Raw genomic sequence first — 18239 nt, 5'->3', positions numbered from 1 at the left:
ACATTGGGACATGGAGACACTAGGGACACAGTGTCCCCATGTCTCCCAGTGTCCCCATGTCCCCCAGCCAGTGTCCCCATGTCCCCCAGCCAGTGTCCCCATGTCCCCCAGCCAGTGTCCCCATGTCCCCCAGCCAGTGTCCCTAGTGGCTCAGTGTCCATATGGCTCCCAGTTTCCCCTAGTCTCCCATTGTCTGTGTCCCCATGTCTCTCAGTGTTCCTAGTGACTCAGAGTCCCCATGTCTCCCAGTGTCCCCATGTCTCCCTGCCAGTGTCCTCAGTGTCCCCATGTCTCGCAGTGTCCCCAAGTCTCCCAGTGTCCCCCATGTCTCTCAGTGTCCCCATGTCTCCCAGTGTCCCCATGTCTATGTCCACAAGTGTCCCTAGTGTCTTAGTGTCCACATGTCTCCTAATGTCCCCTAGTCTCCCAGTGTCTGTGTTCCCATGTCTCTCAATGTCCCTAGTGTCTTAGTGTCCCCAAATGTTTCAGTGACCCCATGTCTCCCAGTGTCTGTGTCCCCATGTCTCAGTGTCTCCATTTCTCCCAGTGTCCCCAAATGTCTGTGTCCCCATGTCTTCCAATGTCCCCAATGGGGACACTTGGAGACAATGGGGCTGGGCGGCATGGGGAAACTGACACTGTGATACATAGGGACACTGAGACACTTGGTGACTTGCAAGACTGAGACACTGGGAGACAGGGAGACACTGGGAGCAATTCCTCTATACAGCAGAATCAAACTGTGAACAGTTTGTTGGTGATTTTACAGAATTTTATCTTATGTCACTCCTTGTGATTTACATCATGTGATGTCATGCATAACTAATTAATTATACACATGATTAAGGCTGGTATTTTTTTCCAAGAAAGGTGGCAACCCTAACTACTCTTCACATATTCTTGCTTAAAGGAACACTATAGGGTCAGGAAAACAATCATGTATTTCTGACCCTATTATGTAAAAACCACCATCTAGTCCCCCTGATCCCCTATTGCCTCCCTAAATATAATAAAATCTTACTAGTATTCAAGTCTGCAGATGCTGGCTCTGCCTCTGAACTGACATCATCAGAAGTGGTGGTCTGAGCAAATTACAATGCTTCCCCATAAGATTGACTGAGACTGTCAACCAGGCAGAGCCAGCACAAGTCAAACATAGCCCTTGCCAATCAGCATCTCCTCATAAAGATAAATTGAATCAATGCATCTCTATGAGGTAAGTTCAGTGTCTGCATGCAGAGGGTGGAGACACTGAATGGCAGTGCTGCACACTAGGCAGTACTGCCCCAGGAAGTACCTCTAGCATCCATCTAAGGAGTGGCTAGTGGAGTTATTTTCTCTGAAAAGTCAGTGTATAATGCAAAAAGCCTGAAGGGAATGATTCTACATACCAGAACAAATACAATAAGCTGTAGTTGTTTTGGTGACTATAGTGTCCCTTTAAGTTTGGAAGCTTAAGAGGGATGTATGGCAACAAAACTTGTGTGGACTGGCTGACAATAAAATTAGTTTAGGTAATGCAGACTTTGGTTTCTCTAACACTGTGGCATGTCCCCTTTCTTCTACACTCACTACACACACATTTACTCTGTCCCAGACTATATACCAGGAACTTCTGCCTGCTAGTAAGAAAGTAAGGAGACAAGTGGACATGTGAGTGCTAGGGGACAGTCCTTAGAATGCGTGGAGTAGGTGCATCATTTGATGCATTTATGTCAAGCTCATGGTGCTGCTTGCATAGTATGCCCTTAGTTGGACAGCCTGCGTGATTGGCAGGCAGCCTGACATGCATTCATGCCAGGCTGGCCTTCCAATTCTTTGGACAAACATGCCCCCTGTTTGGGCATGTTCACCCCTTTTGGCAGGTCTGGTCACGTGATTCACGTCAGTGGCCCACCCTTTTACCCTGCCCATTGACTTCCTGCTTCACTGGACACTGCTATTAGGGGGTATGGATTTACTTGAAAGATGAAAACATAAATTAGAGAGAGATTAGCATAGAGGATGTGTTTTCGTCCAGCTGCATCCTTTCCCTCCAACACCATCTCCATCAGATACACAACGCTTAGGAGGTATGGTTGTTTTAGTGTTTTTGGTCAATAAGAGTCTGTAATTAGGCCCATCATAATTGTCAGCTCCAGGCCCACTGGGTTCTTAATCTGGCCCTGGTGTTAGGAATACAGTTTTGGTGTGGTGTTCAGTAAATAAACCCCAGATTTATTAAAATCAGTTCATTATACATTTAGAAATAATGTTCTTCAAAATTCTTTGGCAAAAAAAAAACATGTTCTTTAATACAAGTTACTTTTAGCAAATGTTTGGATTTTCATTTTTTTTTTTAAATATATTCTATTTCCTTTTCCCCACATCTTACAGAGAAAGAAACAAGATCTTAAAGGAAGCTGAGATTTTGCATAAAGCCAGGTTTAGCTACATTCTTCCAATATTAGGAATTTGCAATGAAAATGGGAAACTGGGAATAGTGACGGAATATATGACCAGCGGATCGTTGAACCAGCTGTTACATGAGGTCTGTATATTACATTTTGTGTTGGATTTTGTTTACGTTACTATAACATTTTTTCTATATAGAACAATAGATACAACTACACTTCGTGAAATTAGTATTCTTTTTTTTTCATTCTGTCATGTTCGGTTAAAAATTTTTTGATATTTATTTTTACATTTTTTTAATTGTGTGTTTAAAAGGATACTGCAGGCAAGAACTTGCATGTATTCAAATGCTTAAAAGGATATTCTAAGCATTATAAATACTACCGCACAAAAGTTACGAGTTGGCTCTTTCAAGGGTCTGTGGTACGTCTGGTCTGTACCCATATTATTATTATTATTTTATTATTTATATAGCGCCAACAAATTCCGTAGCGCTGTGCTAGGCTATGCTAAAGCAGTAGCTCATACGTCTACAATACGATTATATATTATTGTATATGTTATCTGCAACTTTGCATATTGTTTATTGGCTGAGAGTGTCACCTGATGCACGGCAACTACTATAAAGATTTCCAATTTGTGTCCAGTCTGAGGTGTTGCGTTTGGCAGAATAAGCAGGCATGCTTCATGCCACAGCAAAATTAGAAAACCAAGGATTGGAATGTCAACATATTCAGAAACAGACAAGGTTTCAAAGGTAGAGGGGACTAATAGGGACTTATGGATGGGTAGCACAGAGACAGTGCATGTACCCATTTTGGGTTCTGTCTCAGGTAATGCTCTGGTAGAAATTTGGCATACCACAGCTGTATCAAGAAGGCATGGATAGCATGGCCGAACTGGGGGAAAAAAATCACAGCGGCCCAATGGAAAGGTGTTGGGGCCTGAGGAGGGGGGTAAACATGTGTCATCATTTTATCAGTGCAAACACATTTATTGACACGCTTGAGTTTATTGGGGATAAAGGGTTCAGTGTGTGTGAGGGGTGCAGTGTGTGTGAGGGAGGTCCAGTGTTTGACTGTGTTGAATGGTATAGGCCTACATATTGTGTGGAAGGGTTAGGAAAAATGTGCATGTTATTAAATTATTATTATTACTTTTTAAAGAAAACTTTATATACCTTGTGGTCAGGTGAGGGTGAGGCAGAATTCAGTCCTCTCACAAGCTCCTCTGAGTGTTGCCATGGTAACCTGTCAAGAGGATCATACAGTCTCCTGGTCTGGCAAGGAAGTTCAGACGTTTGCCTGACGGCCAGTCCGGGTCTGACAGATAAGCAGAACAATATCTTCGTGAACAGGAGAGGTTTAATCATCTGAAGGGACAATCTCAAGGAAAAGAGCAAAATTATGCACCTCAGCCTTAGTTACCTCAGTCAATTAATATTTTTCCAGTTGCGCAAACAAAGCCTGGAAATTCGAAAAACCATTCATAAACCGTGGAATCATGGATTGGCACCAAGGAACGTCTGAGATTATAACCGGCAAAATGTGCTGTAGTGGTTATGGTGCTCAGAGCACCTCTTTACCTTATTTAACTTACATTACGGTGCAAACGTTTTAGGCACGTGTGAAAAAATGCTGTAAAGTAAGTATGCTTTCAAAGATATAAATTATAGTTTATATTAAACCCTTAAGGACGGCGGGCGTTCTATGCTGTCCTTAAGGGTCTGGCTCTAAACGCCAACGGGCAGCATAGAACGTCTTTGCCGTTCTTGCCGCCCACGTGGCTGCAGCCATTCGCCCGCTGCAGATCGTGGTCAGGGGACATGCCTGGTAACCCAGGCAGTCCCCCTATGGCCAATGACGGTGATCTGCAGCATTTGATCGCAGTGACAGCCAGTCACTGCGATCACTGTTGCAATGTGTCAGCTACTGAATTGTAACATTGGCTCACACATTCCCTCAGCCACTCTCCTTCACCTCACTTTGATCTGAAGGAGAGCAGCAGAGAGATAACTGACCGTTACAGTTTGCAAAACTGTAAACCTTGTTAAAAGTTTAATTCAACTTTACATTTAATCGATATTTTAACCCTCTCAGTGCTGATCACAGTATTAATACTGTGCTCAGGGTGATTAGGGCTTATAGTACATTTTTACTTATATACATTTTTTTGGGAGGGGGTCAAAAAATTGTTTTTTAATTTTTTTTTACCCTTCGTGTCAGCCGCAGAAACCCAAATCTTCCTTAACCTCTTACCTGCTGCCATAATCACTGTACTGTACAGTATATCTGCTGTACAGTACTGTATCAGTGATCACTGTGATCAGAGAGCACTCTGATCAGGCAGACCTTTTTTTAGGGTTAAAAAATAACCCTTTCAGTACTGATCGCAGCTGCCGAAACTGTCATCAGTACATTTATTTTTCGTGAGTTTTTGAGGGTGGGTGTTACTCAGGTGGGAAATGAGTAATTACCCCCTTAGTTTTTATTAGATAATTGATTTGTCCCCCTAGAATGGCACGTCGCTACTCAACTGAGGAGGCGTATGCCATTCTGGCAGGCAGTGATAGTGACACTCTGTAAGACAGTGACACTATCACTGCCTCTGACATTGAGCCTCTGAGTGAGACCTCAAGTGACAGTGCCCCACTACCTCCTACAAGAGGATGCTCAGAATGCCCAATGCCAGATAGAGACTGGGTGCCCCCAAACATCTCACCGTTCACCGTTACACCTGGCATCAATGTAACAGTGTACGACTGCGAGCCAATTAGTTTTTTTGAGCTCTTTATGTCGGACAACATATTTGAGCTCATGGCTCAGCAAACAAATTGCTTGCCATGCAGTATCTCTCTGCACATCCAGGGTCACATTATAGTCGCAGGAATATGTGGCGACCCATAGATGTTGCAGAGATGAAGCGGTTTGGGGCTTTAACCCTAGTGATGGGCATAATTAAAAAGCCCAGTATCAGGTCCTAGTGGAGCAGGCACCGCATCCTGGCTACCTCTCTTTTCCCTGAGGTTATGCAGAGGGATCGCTACCTGCAACTGCTGCAATTCCTTCATTTTAATTAAAAGCACTGTGTCCTGGTAGAAACGACCCACTGTTTGACAGGCTCTATAAAATTCAGCCCTTTATCCAACTCCTGTCAGACAAATTTTCAGAATTTTTTTTTCAATTGACAAATCCCTAATGAAATTCAAAGGTCGACTGCTCCTTAAACAATATATACCTTTTAAGCGGTCCCGATATAAATTATGCGAATCCTACACTGGTTACACATGGGCGTTGTGCATTTACTAGGGTAAGGATAGCCATCTTGACCCACCAGGATGCCCTGATTCTGAGGGTACAAGTGGCACGATTGTTTGGGATCTAATCCTTCCTTTGTTAAATAAGGGATACATGCTATGGGTTGACAACTACTATACCAGTATAGAATTATTTAATAATGTATATTGCATACAGCCCTATCTGGTGAACCGAAAAACTAGTACCTGGTACAAGAAAATTGCAATCTACGTGAGCCAGATTGCAATTTTCAATGCCTATCTCCTCCATAAAAGAGAGTTCATAGATACACCCTGCCCTTTCCTTGAATTCATGCTAAGCCTTTTATCCCATATGTTATTTACCCAGTCCCCCAATACCACTTTGGAATCAGGAGATCACCAAAGACTTTGTGGCAAACACTTCCCTTTCCGAATCCCCTCTGGCCCCCGTAAAAAAGCTCCCCAAAGAAAGTGCCGTTTTGCTACAAGAAAGGAGTCCGAAAGAACTCCAGTTATTATTGCCCAACCTGCCCATCTCTACCCGCCCTCTGAATAACATACTGTTTCAAAGTCTACCATACAGACCTGAACTTCTGAATCGCTCTTTATGGGACTTTATGGCAGTTTGTTTGTTTGATTTCCCTTGATTTCTGACATCGGCTTGTCCTGACTACACTTTGTAAGCTGCCTGTACCGACCTATTGGCTTGTTTTACCAACTACTCTGACTTCTGGATTCCCCTGACCCTGGCCTGCCCCTGTTTACGCTAGCCATTCTAAAGTGGCTACACCAAACAACTCAAAATACTACATTTGTAGTACTTGAAATGTGACTTCCCGAAAAAACTCTAATTACAGGGTTAATGCTGCGATTAGCACTGAAAGAGTTAATAAAATAATCTTTCCATTTTATTTTTTTTTACTTTTCACACAGTAACTCTCTGTGTTATTTTAAAGACCTCTCTGCCCTCAGATCATAGTGTATGTGGGGATACTGTTCTATTTCTGTGATATAATAAAAATCTGAAATAATGGTACGTGGGGGTACTGTTATGTTCATGAAACAATGTGTAATCAAAATACAGAGGCTCTATTGCACAAACTCATATCAGAAATATGAAATGTCCTGTGAAAATTGAGTTCATGTGTGTGAAAAAACACAAATAATACTACAACCGCAATATGGGTCCTGCATTTCGGATAAAGTGGTTAGTCCAAACATCTCAAAACATGCCATTTGAAATACTCTGGGTTGCCTACTTTTGAAAATGGTATGCCATAATAGTGGAAATGTTATTACCCAGGCTGCTATACTCTCTCAAAAGCAACATAGGCCCAGAAAATCACTTTGTCAAACTTACAAGCTGAAAAGGGCATCTAATATATTTCGCCCTGTGACTTATCATAATCTGAAATAATGGTACGTGGGGGTACTGTTATATCCATGAAACTATGTGTAATCAAAGTACCGAGTCTCTATTGCACTAAGTAATATAAGGATTATGACATTTCCTGTGAATATGCAATTCATGTGTGTAAAAAAACAAAAATACAAGTATAAATCGCTACATGGGCCCTGCATTTCTGTTAAAATGGCTAGACCAAACATCTCAAATTATGCCATTTGGAAAACTCTGGGTTGCCTACTTTTGAAAATGGTATGCCATAATGATGGAAATGGTATTACCCAAGCTACCATACTCTGTCAAAGGCAAGATAGGCCCAGAAAATCACTTAGCAAAATTTCCAACTTTGAAATGGACATCTAATATTTATGTCCCTGTGACTTTCACTAAAAAACAGAATATCTAGTACATCGTAGTACTGTTATATTCAGGAGACAATGTTAAATAAAAAAATAGTGAGGCTTTGTTGCAATAACTCATATCAGGAATATGAAATGTCCTGTGAAAAGTGAGTTCATGTGTGTGAAAAAACACAAATAAAGCTATAATCGCTATGTGAGCCCTTCATTTTTGATAAAGTGGTTAGACCAAACATCTTAAAATGCACCATTTGGAATACTCTGGGTTGCCTAATTTTGAAAATGGTATGCCAAAATGATGGAAATGTTATTACCCAGGGTGTCATACTCTCTCAAAGTCGAGATAAGTCCAGAAAATCACTTAATCAAATTTCAAAGTGTAAAAACATAAATGGACAAGCCGTATATTTGACCCTGTAACTTTTCAAAACCATAGAGCAGTAAATTATTTAATGACAATGATATTATCAGTAAAAGTACAGTTTTAATGTGATAAATGCAAAAAAAATCTAAACACTAACTTTGGCTAGGGTTTGTGCCCAAGTGCCTACTACAAAAAGACTGGACATACCCTATTTTGAATACTCTGGGATGTCTACTTTTTCTAATGGTATGCCATGATGGGGGTAATTTTCACTTCTTGGCTGTCATACGGTTTCAAAGGCAGCCTAGACACAGCAAACTAATCTGACAAATTTCAATGTGTAAAAACATAAATGGACAAGCCGTATATATAACCCTGAAACTTTCCAAATCCCCATACAACCTATATATGCGGGGTACCGTGGTGCTCGTGAGACATCTCTGAACAAAGCTAGGAGTGTTTCAGGGCAGTAAACTATATACTAACAATAATATTATCAGTGAAAGTACAGTTTTTATGTGTAAAAAGCAAAAAAAAAAAAAATCTGAACACTAACTTTGGCTAGGGTTTGTGCCCAAGTGGCTATTACAAAAGACTAGACATACCCCATTTTGAATACCCTGGGATGTCTACTTTTTCTAATGGTATGCTATGATGGGGATAATTTTCATTTCTGGGCTGCCATACGGTCTCAAAGGCAACCTAGGACCAGCAAACTAATCTGTCAAATTTCTATGAAGAAAAAAAAAAATAACGGACAAACAGTATAATTGACCCTGTAACTTTCCAAAACCCCATAAAACCTGTACATGGGGGTTACTGTTTTACTTGTGAGACATTTCTGAATACAAATATGTAGGTTTTATTGCAGTAAAACTGAACAGTATTCTGACAATAACAGTTAAATTGTCATGCAGAACATTGAGTTCCATATATGAACATTTGATATGAAATGAAAACTTGGTTTCTCCTGAACAAAATGATATATAATAAGTGTGGGTGCACTTAGTATGAAAGAGGTAAATTATTGTTGAACAGACATATAGTCAAATTCTGTGGCTTGTTTACATTTTGTTTTGTTTACAACTTGTACATTTTGCTCAGTCCTTAACCCCTTAACGCCGTTACGGCGTTCTATGCTGTCCCGCATTTAATGTGCTTTTAAGCCGTTGCTGTGGCATAGAACGCCGTAATGGCTTTGAGCCCTGGAGCACCCGCCCAGGTAGCCCTCCCACGGCAAAAGAAGCCCCCGGGGGCCATGTTATTGCTCTCAAAGAGCGATCACATTGCCCCCTATAGCTGGCTGTGGATCTGCCAGCAGGGGGACTGTCTGAAATGTCAGACAGTCCCCCTGCTGGTGGGAAGAAAAAAAAAAATTAAGCATGTTTTAAAATAAAATAAATATATTAAAATACACTTTGTATGACGTTACATATATATAATATATATACATATTATATATATATATATATATGTAACGTCATACAAAGTGTATTTTAATACTAATATAAGTACATATATTAGTATTAAAATACACTTAGAATGACGTTACATATATAATATATATATATATATATATATATATATATATATATATATACGTATAATTACAATAATAAATAAATAAAATAATAAAATAAATAAATAAAATATTGAATCAAAATGTAATATAAATTATATATTAATATGTAATTGTATTCTAGCTGTATTTTGTTATTAATATATATATATTGGTAACAAAATACACTTAGAATGACATGATATACATAAAATACAAATAACCGCAAATATATGTATACAGATAAATATATATAATTACATAAATAACTGCATAAGTGTACACGTAGACTTTAAATACATATATATATTAAAATTCTATGTGTATATTTAAGTAATATTTTAACATAATTATGTGATTTGATTAATTAAAATTTGATTGACATGCCTGACAACACAGGGAGAAAGTGCAGAGAATTTAATTTGCAAGCACTATATTTGACCCTGTAACTCTCCAAGACACCATAAAACCTGTACATAGGGGGTACTGTTTTACTCAGGAGACTTTGTTGAACCCAAATATTAGTGTTTCAAACTGGTAAATTGTATTACAACGATGATATTTTAAGTAAAAGTGACATTTTTTGCATTTTTTTACAAACTAACTGCACTTTTATGGACTATATTATTGTTGTAATATGTTTTACTGTTTTAAAACACTAATATTTGTGTTGAGTGAAGTCTCCCGAGAATAACAGTACCCCCCATGTACAGGTTTTATGGTGTTTTGGAAAGTTAGAGAGTCACATATAAGGCTTGCATTTCATTTTTTTGACATTGAAATTTGACAGATTGGTTATGTTGCCTTTGAGAGCGTATGGTAGCCCAGGAATGAGAATTACCCCCATGATGGCATACCTTTTGCAAATGTAGACAACCCAAGGTATTGCAAGTGGGGTATGTCCAGTCTTTCTTAGTAGCCACTTAGTCACAAACACTGGCCAAATATTAGTTTTTTGCTTTTTTTCACATAAAAACAAATATGAACGCTAACTTTGGCCAGTGTTTGTGACTAAGTGGCTACTAAAAAAGACTAAACATACCCCACTTTCAATACCTTGGGTTGTCTTCTTTTTCAAATGGTATGCCATTATGGGGGTAATTCTCATTCCTGGGCTACCACACCGTCTCAAAGGTAACATTACTAATCTGGCAAATTTCAATTTGAAAATGGAACGTTCTATATTTGACCCTGTAACTTTCCAAAACACCATAAAACCTGTTAATGGGGGGTACTGTTGTACTCGTGAGACATCGCTGATTACAAATATGTGCATTTTCTTGCAGTAAAACCTAACAGTATTATGACATTCACAGCTAAAATGTAAGATGGAAATACAAATTTAAAAAAAATCTTATTTTCTCACATTTTTTTACATTTTATTCATAATAAATTATGTTCCATATATGAATAGTTAATGATAAATTAACTAATAAGCCCTGTTTCTCCTGAACAAAATTATATATAATAAGTGTGGGTGCACTTAATGTGACAGCGGTGAATTGCGGTTTAACAGACATATAGCGCAAATTCCAGTTTTTGTTTATGTTTTGTTTTGATCAGAACGTGCACTATTGACTCCGTCCTGAAGGGGTTAAGGGGTTAACAAAATGTAAAGTGAGTAAACATAAGAAAAATCTAAATCAAATACATTTTTGTGTGACCGCCAAATATAATTTTGCCTTAAATTCCTGACAATTCTCACTGTATTGAATATCCCTCCCCGTGTTTTAACAAGTTTCATAAAGTTTGAAGTATTGAAATGTTTAAATATGTGATTCTATGCTATAACCTAAAATACAATTTAGACAAAAAGAAAGTCTAATTGCTTCCTATATTAATAAGAAATATTTGTATTTGTATAAATGTCAAATTATATTCTGCAGTAATCTTGTAGTAGTGCAGATATAACTAGAAAAGCTACAATTTCTGTGGAAATTGTGTGAAGTGTTCTTGCCTCCACCGGTAGTCCACAACTGGAGTGGGCGGAGTAACTGTTATTATTTATTTATATAGCACATTTAATTGCAACGTTGTTGCCCAAAGTGCTTTACAGTTACATTAAAACATACATTTATAAAAACATTAGCAGGTGTACAAAAGGCCCTGTCTATGACATCACTTGCTGCTCCAGCCTGGCACAGGTCAGAGTATTTTGGCAGTTGCCATCTTCAAACGGTTGTATTTTAACTATACATCCTACGGCGAAGAGCTTTATATTGTGAGAATCACAAGACCCAGACCTACATGTTGATGAATAGTATGTCTCTGAAGTATTAAAAATGAAGGCACAGTCACAGTTTAGAAATTGCCCTTCAAATGTGAGCTTTGCAGAGTGGAGTTTCAATGAATGTCAATGAACGGCGTGAGTTGCAAACAAATGGTCATATTGTGAAATCATGGACTATGGCTTAGCCGTGGACATTTTTAGTGGCAGCAGGGATAGCTGAACGTTTTGATATAAGATTTGTGTAGGTGGGCTTGAAAATGAGGGAGTGGTGGCAGTTTAGAAATCATGTCCTGATTTTTCAGCTTTTGCCAGCTCCCACTCTAGCTTTGCCATTCATTCCTATGGGACAAATTTCGCCACAAGAACGACGATATTCCGAGAACCATTCAGCGAAATGTTCCACAAAGTAATAGCAACGCGATCGGGAACAATCTGCACGTTTTGGTAAATTTTTGTCTATGTAGTGTAAAAACTGTGGGAGGAGTTAGGGTGGCAAATTAGGCTATAATAAGAATAATAATAATATATATGTGAGATAACATTAAGTGGTCTTGCTATGCAAGAACACTTAATGAATGAGTAAAAACATCTGTTACAGTAAGAATGCTGATGTGTAATATTAGGAAACAACTTTTATGAAATGATTTTTCTTGCTAAATCTCAACTAGAAATGTCAGCAAATCTTGTCATCTGCTCGTGTTCAGGAATATATGTCTGTGTTCCTGACACTATAGTTTTCCTTTAAGTTTGAAATGGCCAAGCTGTAAACATTCTCTAAGTCAACTATGCTTTCAGTACAGTTACTGTGGCCTTAAATTTAAAACTCTCTCTTTAGTACATAAACCTGTTACTGTTACAATCCAGTTTTCAATACACTTGTATTCATAGGCGTGCGCACGGGGTGTGCCGGGTGTGCCTGGGCACACCCTAATCCCCGCGGCACGCCTATGCATTGAGACCGGCAGGGGAGATCTCAGGATCCCCCCTGTCGGTCCATGCAGAGCCGGCGCTATCCGAGCGCCGGCTCTGCTCTCAGCCTCCCCTCACCGGCTCACAGGCAGTGAGGGAGGCAGGAGAGGACCCTGGGAGCTATTGCCAGCAGCTCCGCGGGGCTAGAGTTCACTCTCCTCTGGACCACCAGGGATGGATGGCAGCCGCAGGATCCCCCCTCCCAGGCATAAGGTAAGAAGGGAGGGGGGATAACTGATCTGCCCCCACCTCCACTGGACCACCAGGGACAAGGAACAAGAATCCCCCCTCCCCACATAAAGTAAGAAGGGAGGGGGGATATTTAGTAATGTACCCCCATCTCCACCCCCCACAATCACCCACACACATACACACACACATACACACATACACAGCACCCATAGACATACACAGCACACACACACACATACACAGCACCCACACACAGCACCCACAGACATACACAGCACCCACAGACATACACAGCACCCACAGACATACACAGCACCCACAGACATACACAGCACCCACAGACATTCACAGCACCCACAGAAATACACAGCACCCACACACATCCACAGCACCCACAGACATGCACAGCACCCATACACAGCACCCACACACAGCACCCACAGACATACACAGCACCCACAGACCTACACAGCACCCACAGACATACACAGCACCTACACACATACAGCACCCACAGACACACAGCACCCACACACATACAGCACCTACACACATACAGCACCCACAGACATACACAGCACCCACAGACATACACAGCACCCACAGACATTCACAGCACCCACAGAAATACACAGCACCCACACACATCCACAGCACCCACAGACATGCACAGCACCCATACACAGCACCCACACACAGCACCCACAGACATACACAGCACCCACAGACCTACACAGCACCCACAGACATACACAGCACCTACACACATACAGCACCCACAGACACACAGCACCCACACACATACAGCACCTACACACATACAGCACCCACAGACACACAGCACCCACAGACACACAGCACCCACAGACACACAGCACCCACACACACATACAGCACCCACACACACATACAGCACCCACACACACATACAGCACCCACACACACAGCACCCTCACAAACAAACAGGACCCTAACAAACACACACACACAAAACACTACCAGTACCCTCACACACAAACAGCACCCTGACACACAGTACATTTACAGCACCCTCACAAGTGCACATACACACACACACACACACACACACAAACCGCACCCTGACACACAGTACATTCACAGCACCCTCACAAGCACGCACACACAAACACCCTCACCCACATAGTACACTACCAGCACACACACATCACACTAACAGCACCCTCACACAGCACACACACAGCTTTGTGTGTGTGTGTATATATGTGTATATACATACATATACATATACATATATATATATATATATATATATATATATATATATACACGCCGCGTGTGCTTGTGCTTGAGGGTGCACACCCTAATGCAATAGGCTGCGCACGCCTATGCTTGTATTTGGTGTATCACGAATAAACCACTAGTCTGGCCTAGTTGTCTTGCATGGAGTGGCAAGGCCAGAATGTTGGTTTGGCTAGGTTTGTTGCACACAAATACAACTCATTAGAAATTAAAGTGTATGTTAAAACCATTCACTTTAATTTACTAGGTGGTGTACATAGCTGTGCTGCTAAATTCAGATTTAAAGATCTGTGAGGTTTGCTATCACAGCTCACAGAATGGGTCTGGAGTACAAGCTGAGGGATCTAAAATATCAGAACACTAGGGGAAATAGCAGGCAGGTTATCTTCCCCTGATATGTCGTATTTATTTATTTATTATTGCCATTTATATAGCGCCAACAGATTCCGTAGCGCTTTACAATATTATGAGAGGGGGATTTAAATATAAATAGGACAATTACAAATAAACTTACAGGAACAATAGGTTGAAGAGGACCCTGCTCAAACGAGCTTACATTCTATAGGAGGTGGGGTGTAAAACACATTAGGACAGGAATTTACAATCAAATAAGGTGGGCTGCCCTTTAGGAGAGGGCAAGAGACAGGTATGTGAGGTAAGGGTTAGCCATAAGCTTTCCTAAAGAGATGGGTTTTAAGGCACTTCTTAAAAGATGCAAGACTAGGGGAGAGTCTGATGGCGGTAGGCAGGCTATTCCATAGGAAGGGAGCCGCCCCCGAGAAGTCCGGCAAGCGCGAGTTGGCCGTACGAGTGCGGACAACGGACAGGAGGTGGTCACGGGCAGAACGGAGAGACCGAGAAGGGACATACCTATGGATCTGTGAGGAGATATAAGAGGGGCTAGAGTTGTTCAGTGCTTTATAGGTGTGAGTTAGTACCTTGAATTGACTCCTATAGCATACAGGAAGCCAATGTAAGGACTGGCAGAGGGGTGAGGTGTGAGAGAAACGACTAGAGAGGAAAATCAATCTAGCAGCAGCATTCATTACGGACTGTAAGGGTGCAGTACGGCTATTGGGGAGACCAATCAGGAGAGGGTTACAATAATCCATGCGGGAAATTACTAGAGCATGGACAAGCTCCTTGGTAGTATCTGGTGCAAGAAAGGGGCGGATGCGGGCTATGTTTTTAAGATGGAATCTACAGGATTTGGCAACATGCTGGATGTGAGGCTCAAAGGTGAGACCAGAGTCAAGTATGACGCCAAGACAGCGCGCTTGCAAGGATGGACTGATGTTGGTACCACAAACTTGGAGGGAGAGCGAAAGAGGAGGATCAGTATTAGGAGGAGGAAAGACAAGGAGCTCAGTTTTTGAGAGATTGAGTTTCAGAAAGCGGGAGGACATCCAGTCAGAGATGGAAGAAAGGCAAGCAGTGACACGTTGCAGGACGGCAGGGGAGAGGTCCGGGGAGGAGAGATATAGCTGGGTGTCATCAGCGTACAGGTGGTAGTGAAATCCAAAAGAGGTAATAAGTTTGCCAAGAGAGGCAGTATAAAGAGAAAATAGAAGGGGACCAAGGACGGAGCCTTGGGGAACTCCAACCGAGACAGGGCAAGGGGAGGAGGTATCATTAGAAAAGGAGACACTGAATGAGCGTTGGGAGAGATAGGAGGAAAACCACGAGAGGACAGAGTCACAGAGACCAAGCGATTGAAGAGTTTGAAGAAGGAGAGCATGATCAACGGTGTCAAAGGCCGCTGAGAGGTCAAGAAGAATTAGTATGGAGTAGTGGCCTTTGGATTTAGCTGCGATTAGGTCGTTAGTAACTTTGATAAGGGCAGTCTCTGTAGAGTGGAGAGGGCGGAAGCCAGATTGAAGAGGGTCAAGGAGAGAGTTGGAATTGAGGAAATGAGACACACGGGTAAAGACAAGTCTTTCCAGAAGCTTTGAGGAAAAAGGGAGCAGGGATATGGGACGGTAGTTAGAGGGGGTGGATGGGTCGAGGGATGGTTTTTTTAGTATAGGTACTACAGTGGCATGTTTAAGGTCAGCAGGGACGATGCCAGAGGAGAGCGAGCAGTTGAAGATGTGTGTTAGAGAAGGCACGAGACAAGTGGAGAGAGATCTAATAAGGTGAGATGGGACAGGATCGAGCGGGCAAGTGGTGGGGCGAGAGGAGCAAAGAAGAGCAGCCACCTCTTGGTCAGTAGCTGGGGAGAATGTCTGAAGGGTAGGAAAGGCATGATCTATGTGTGATTGAGAAACAGAAAGGCAAGGAGGGGAGAATTCTTTCCTTAGCTGTTCAATCTTGTCAGTGAAGTAACATGCGAAGTTATCAGCAGTAAGGTTAGTTTTGGGGGTGGCCACAGCAGGGCGAAGAAGAGAATTAAAGGTGTGAAAGAGACGCCTGGGGTTGCGGGAACATGAACTAATGAGAGTGGAAAAATAGGACTGTTTGGCAAGGGCAAGGGCTGCACTGTATGAACACAATATGAATCTATAATGGAGAAAGTCTGATTGTGTACGAGACTTCCTCCAGGAGCGTTCAGCACAACGGGAGCATCTTTGCAGGTAGCGCGTTGATTTAGTATGCCATGGTTGGGGGCGGGTCCTCCTCGAGGTGCTTGTTTGGAGTGGCGCTGCAGTGTTCAAGGCAGATGTAAGAGTAGAGTTATATATGGAGATGGCCTGTGAAGGACAGGAGAGGGAAGGGATGGACAGCAGTTGTGAATCAATGTCAGCTGACAACTGTTGGAGATCAAGAGAATTAAGGTCCCTCCTGAGTTGAGGGGGGTTAGGCTGAGGTTTTTGGGTGAGGGGGTATGTGAGAGCAAATGATAAGAGGTGGTGATCAGAGAGTGGATATGGAGTGTTGCAGATATTAGATACTGTACATGCATAAGTGAAGATTAGGTCAAGGGTATTGCCAGCTACATGGGTGGGAGAATCTGCCCACTGCGATAGCCCGAGGGAGGAAGTCATGGAAAGTAGTTTGGTGGCTGCAGAGGTCAAAGGTGGGTTTATAGGAATATTGAAGTCCCCGAGAATTAGGGATGGAATGTTAGAAGAGAGGAAATAGGGTAGCCAGGCAGCAAAGTGGTCAAGGAAGAGAAGAGGGGAACCAGGGGGGCGGTAAATAACAGCAATGTTAGCAGAGAAGGGTTTGAAAAGGCGAATTGAGTGTATTTCAAATGATGGGAAAGAGAGAGAAGGGGGGGTGGGAAGAGGTTTAAAAGAGCAGTGAGGGGAGAGGAGAAACCCAACACCACCACCTTTACATTCAGAGTTTCTTGGGTTGTGGGTAAGTTGGAGACCACCGAAGGACAAAGATGCAGGGGTGGCAGTGTCAGAGGGGGAGAGCCAGGTTTCTGTTATGGCTAGTAAATCTATAGAACGAGAGATGAAGAAGTCATGGACAGCAGTGGATTTAGTTATATTGCAAACAGAGCGTGCGTTCCAGAGGGCAGTATTGAAGGAGGATTTAGAGGAACATGAGATGGGTATGAGATTAGTGTGGATCCTTGGGTTAGTATGTGCTGAGTTTGTTGCGAGGGGGCCGGGGTTAGGAGAGACATCACCAGCAGCTAGGAGCAGAAGGATAGAAAGGAAGTGAAGGTGGGAGTAGGATTTGAAAGTTTTGTAGGAGGGTATGTATGTAGAGGATTTGGGAGGAGTTGGTGGAGATAGGCTGGAAAGGTATGTGTAGAGTGCATGGGATGAATAGAGAGGGGAGGGGAGTAAGGTGGAAGTAATAATTATGGTGTTGCTAGGGACAGGTGAGTGAAAGGATAGCGATGTTTTAGTGATGAGAGAAGTTAGTGTTAAAGTGAAAAATAGAAGGGAGAACATTAGAAAAAGTGTATTATATAGATATGGAGATCATATATACAAACACACAAATATCAATGAGTGATTAAACCAATGTAAGGATGCAGTGTGTTAAATAAATTCAGGTGAGGAGAGGTTTAGTGATTTGATTGGTGTGTTAAGGAAACCAGCTGATGTGCACTATCTATAAGTAAGTTGTCGACCATGGGGTGGGATGGTGTGGAGAGGATAGGGTGGGCAATCTTCCAGAGATGATACCTCTGCTCTGAAGATTCAGCAGGACTTGGTTGCTTGGGAGTGCTGGGTGTTAATGCTGTTTTAAGGGGCCCAGTCTGAAATATAAGGTCTGAGGTTAGAAAAAAAAAAGAAATAAAACACAC

At 41.8% G+C, this 18239-nt stretch overlaps 1 protein-coding gene across 1 annotated transcript in view; it reads left to right on the top strand.

The window, feature by feature from the left end:
• RIPK2 (receptor interacting serine/threonine kinase 2) overlaps positions 1-18239 on the top strand; it is a 107938-nt gene that overhangs the window by 15169 nt on the left and 74530 nt on the right. Inside the window, exon 2 of the mRNA XM_063451270.1 lies at positions 2377-2530. Coding sequence (XP_063307340.1) covers positions 2377-2530 — 154 coding nt within the window. The remainder of the gene's footprint in view (positions 1-2376; positions 2531-18239) is intronic.

The sequence above is a fragment of the Pelobates fuscus genome, chromosome 4, assembly GCF_036172605.1.
Source record: "Pelobates fuscus isolate aPelFus1 chromosome 4, aPelFus1.pri, whole genome shotgun sequence".
NCBI classification, from domain to species: domain Eukaryota; kingdom Metazoa; phylum Chordata; class Amphibia; order Anura; family Pelobatidae; genus Pelobates; species Pelobates fuscus.
Note: the sequence above shows the minus strand (reverse complement) of the source record. Positions and strands in the feature narration are given on the sequence as shown.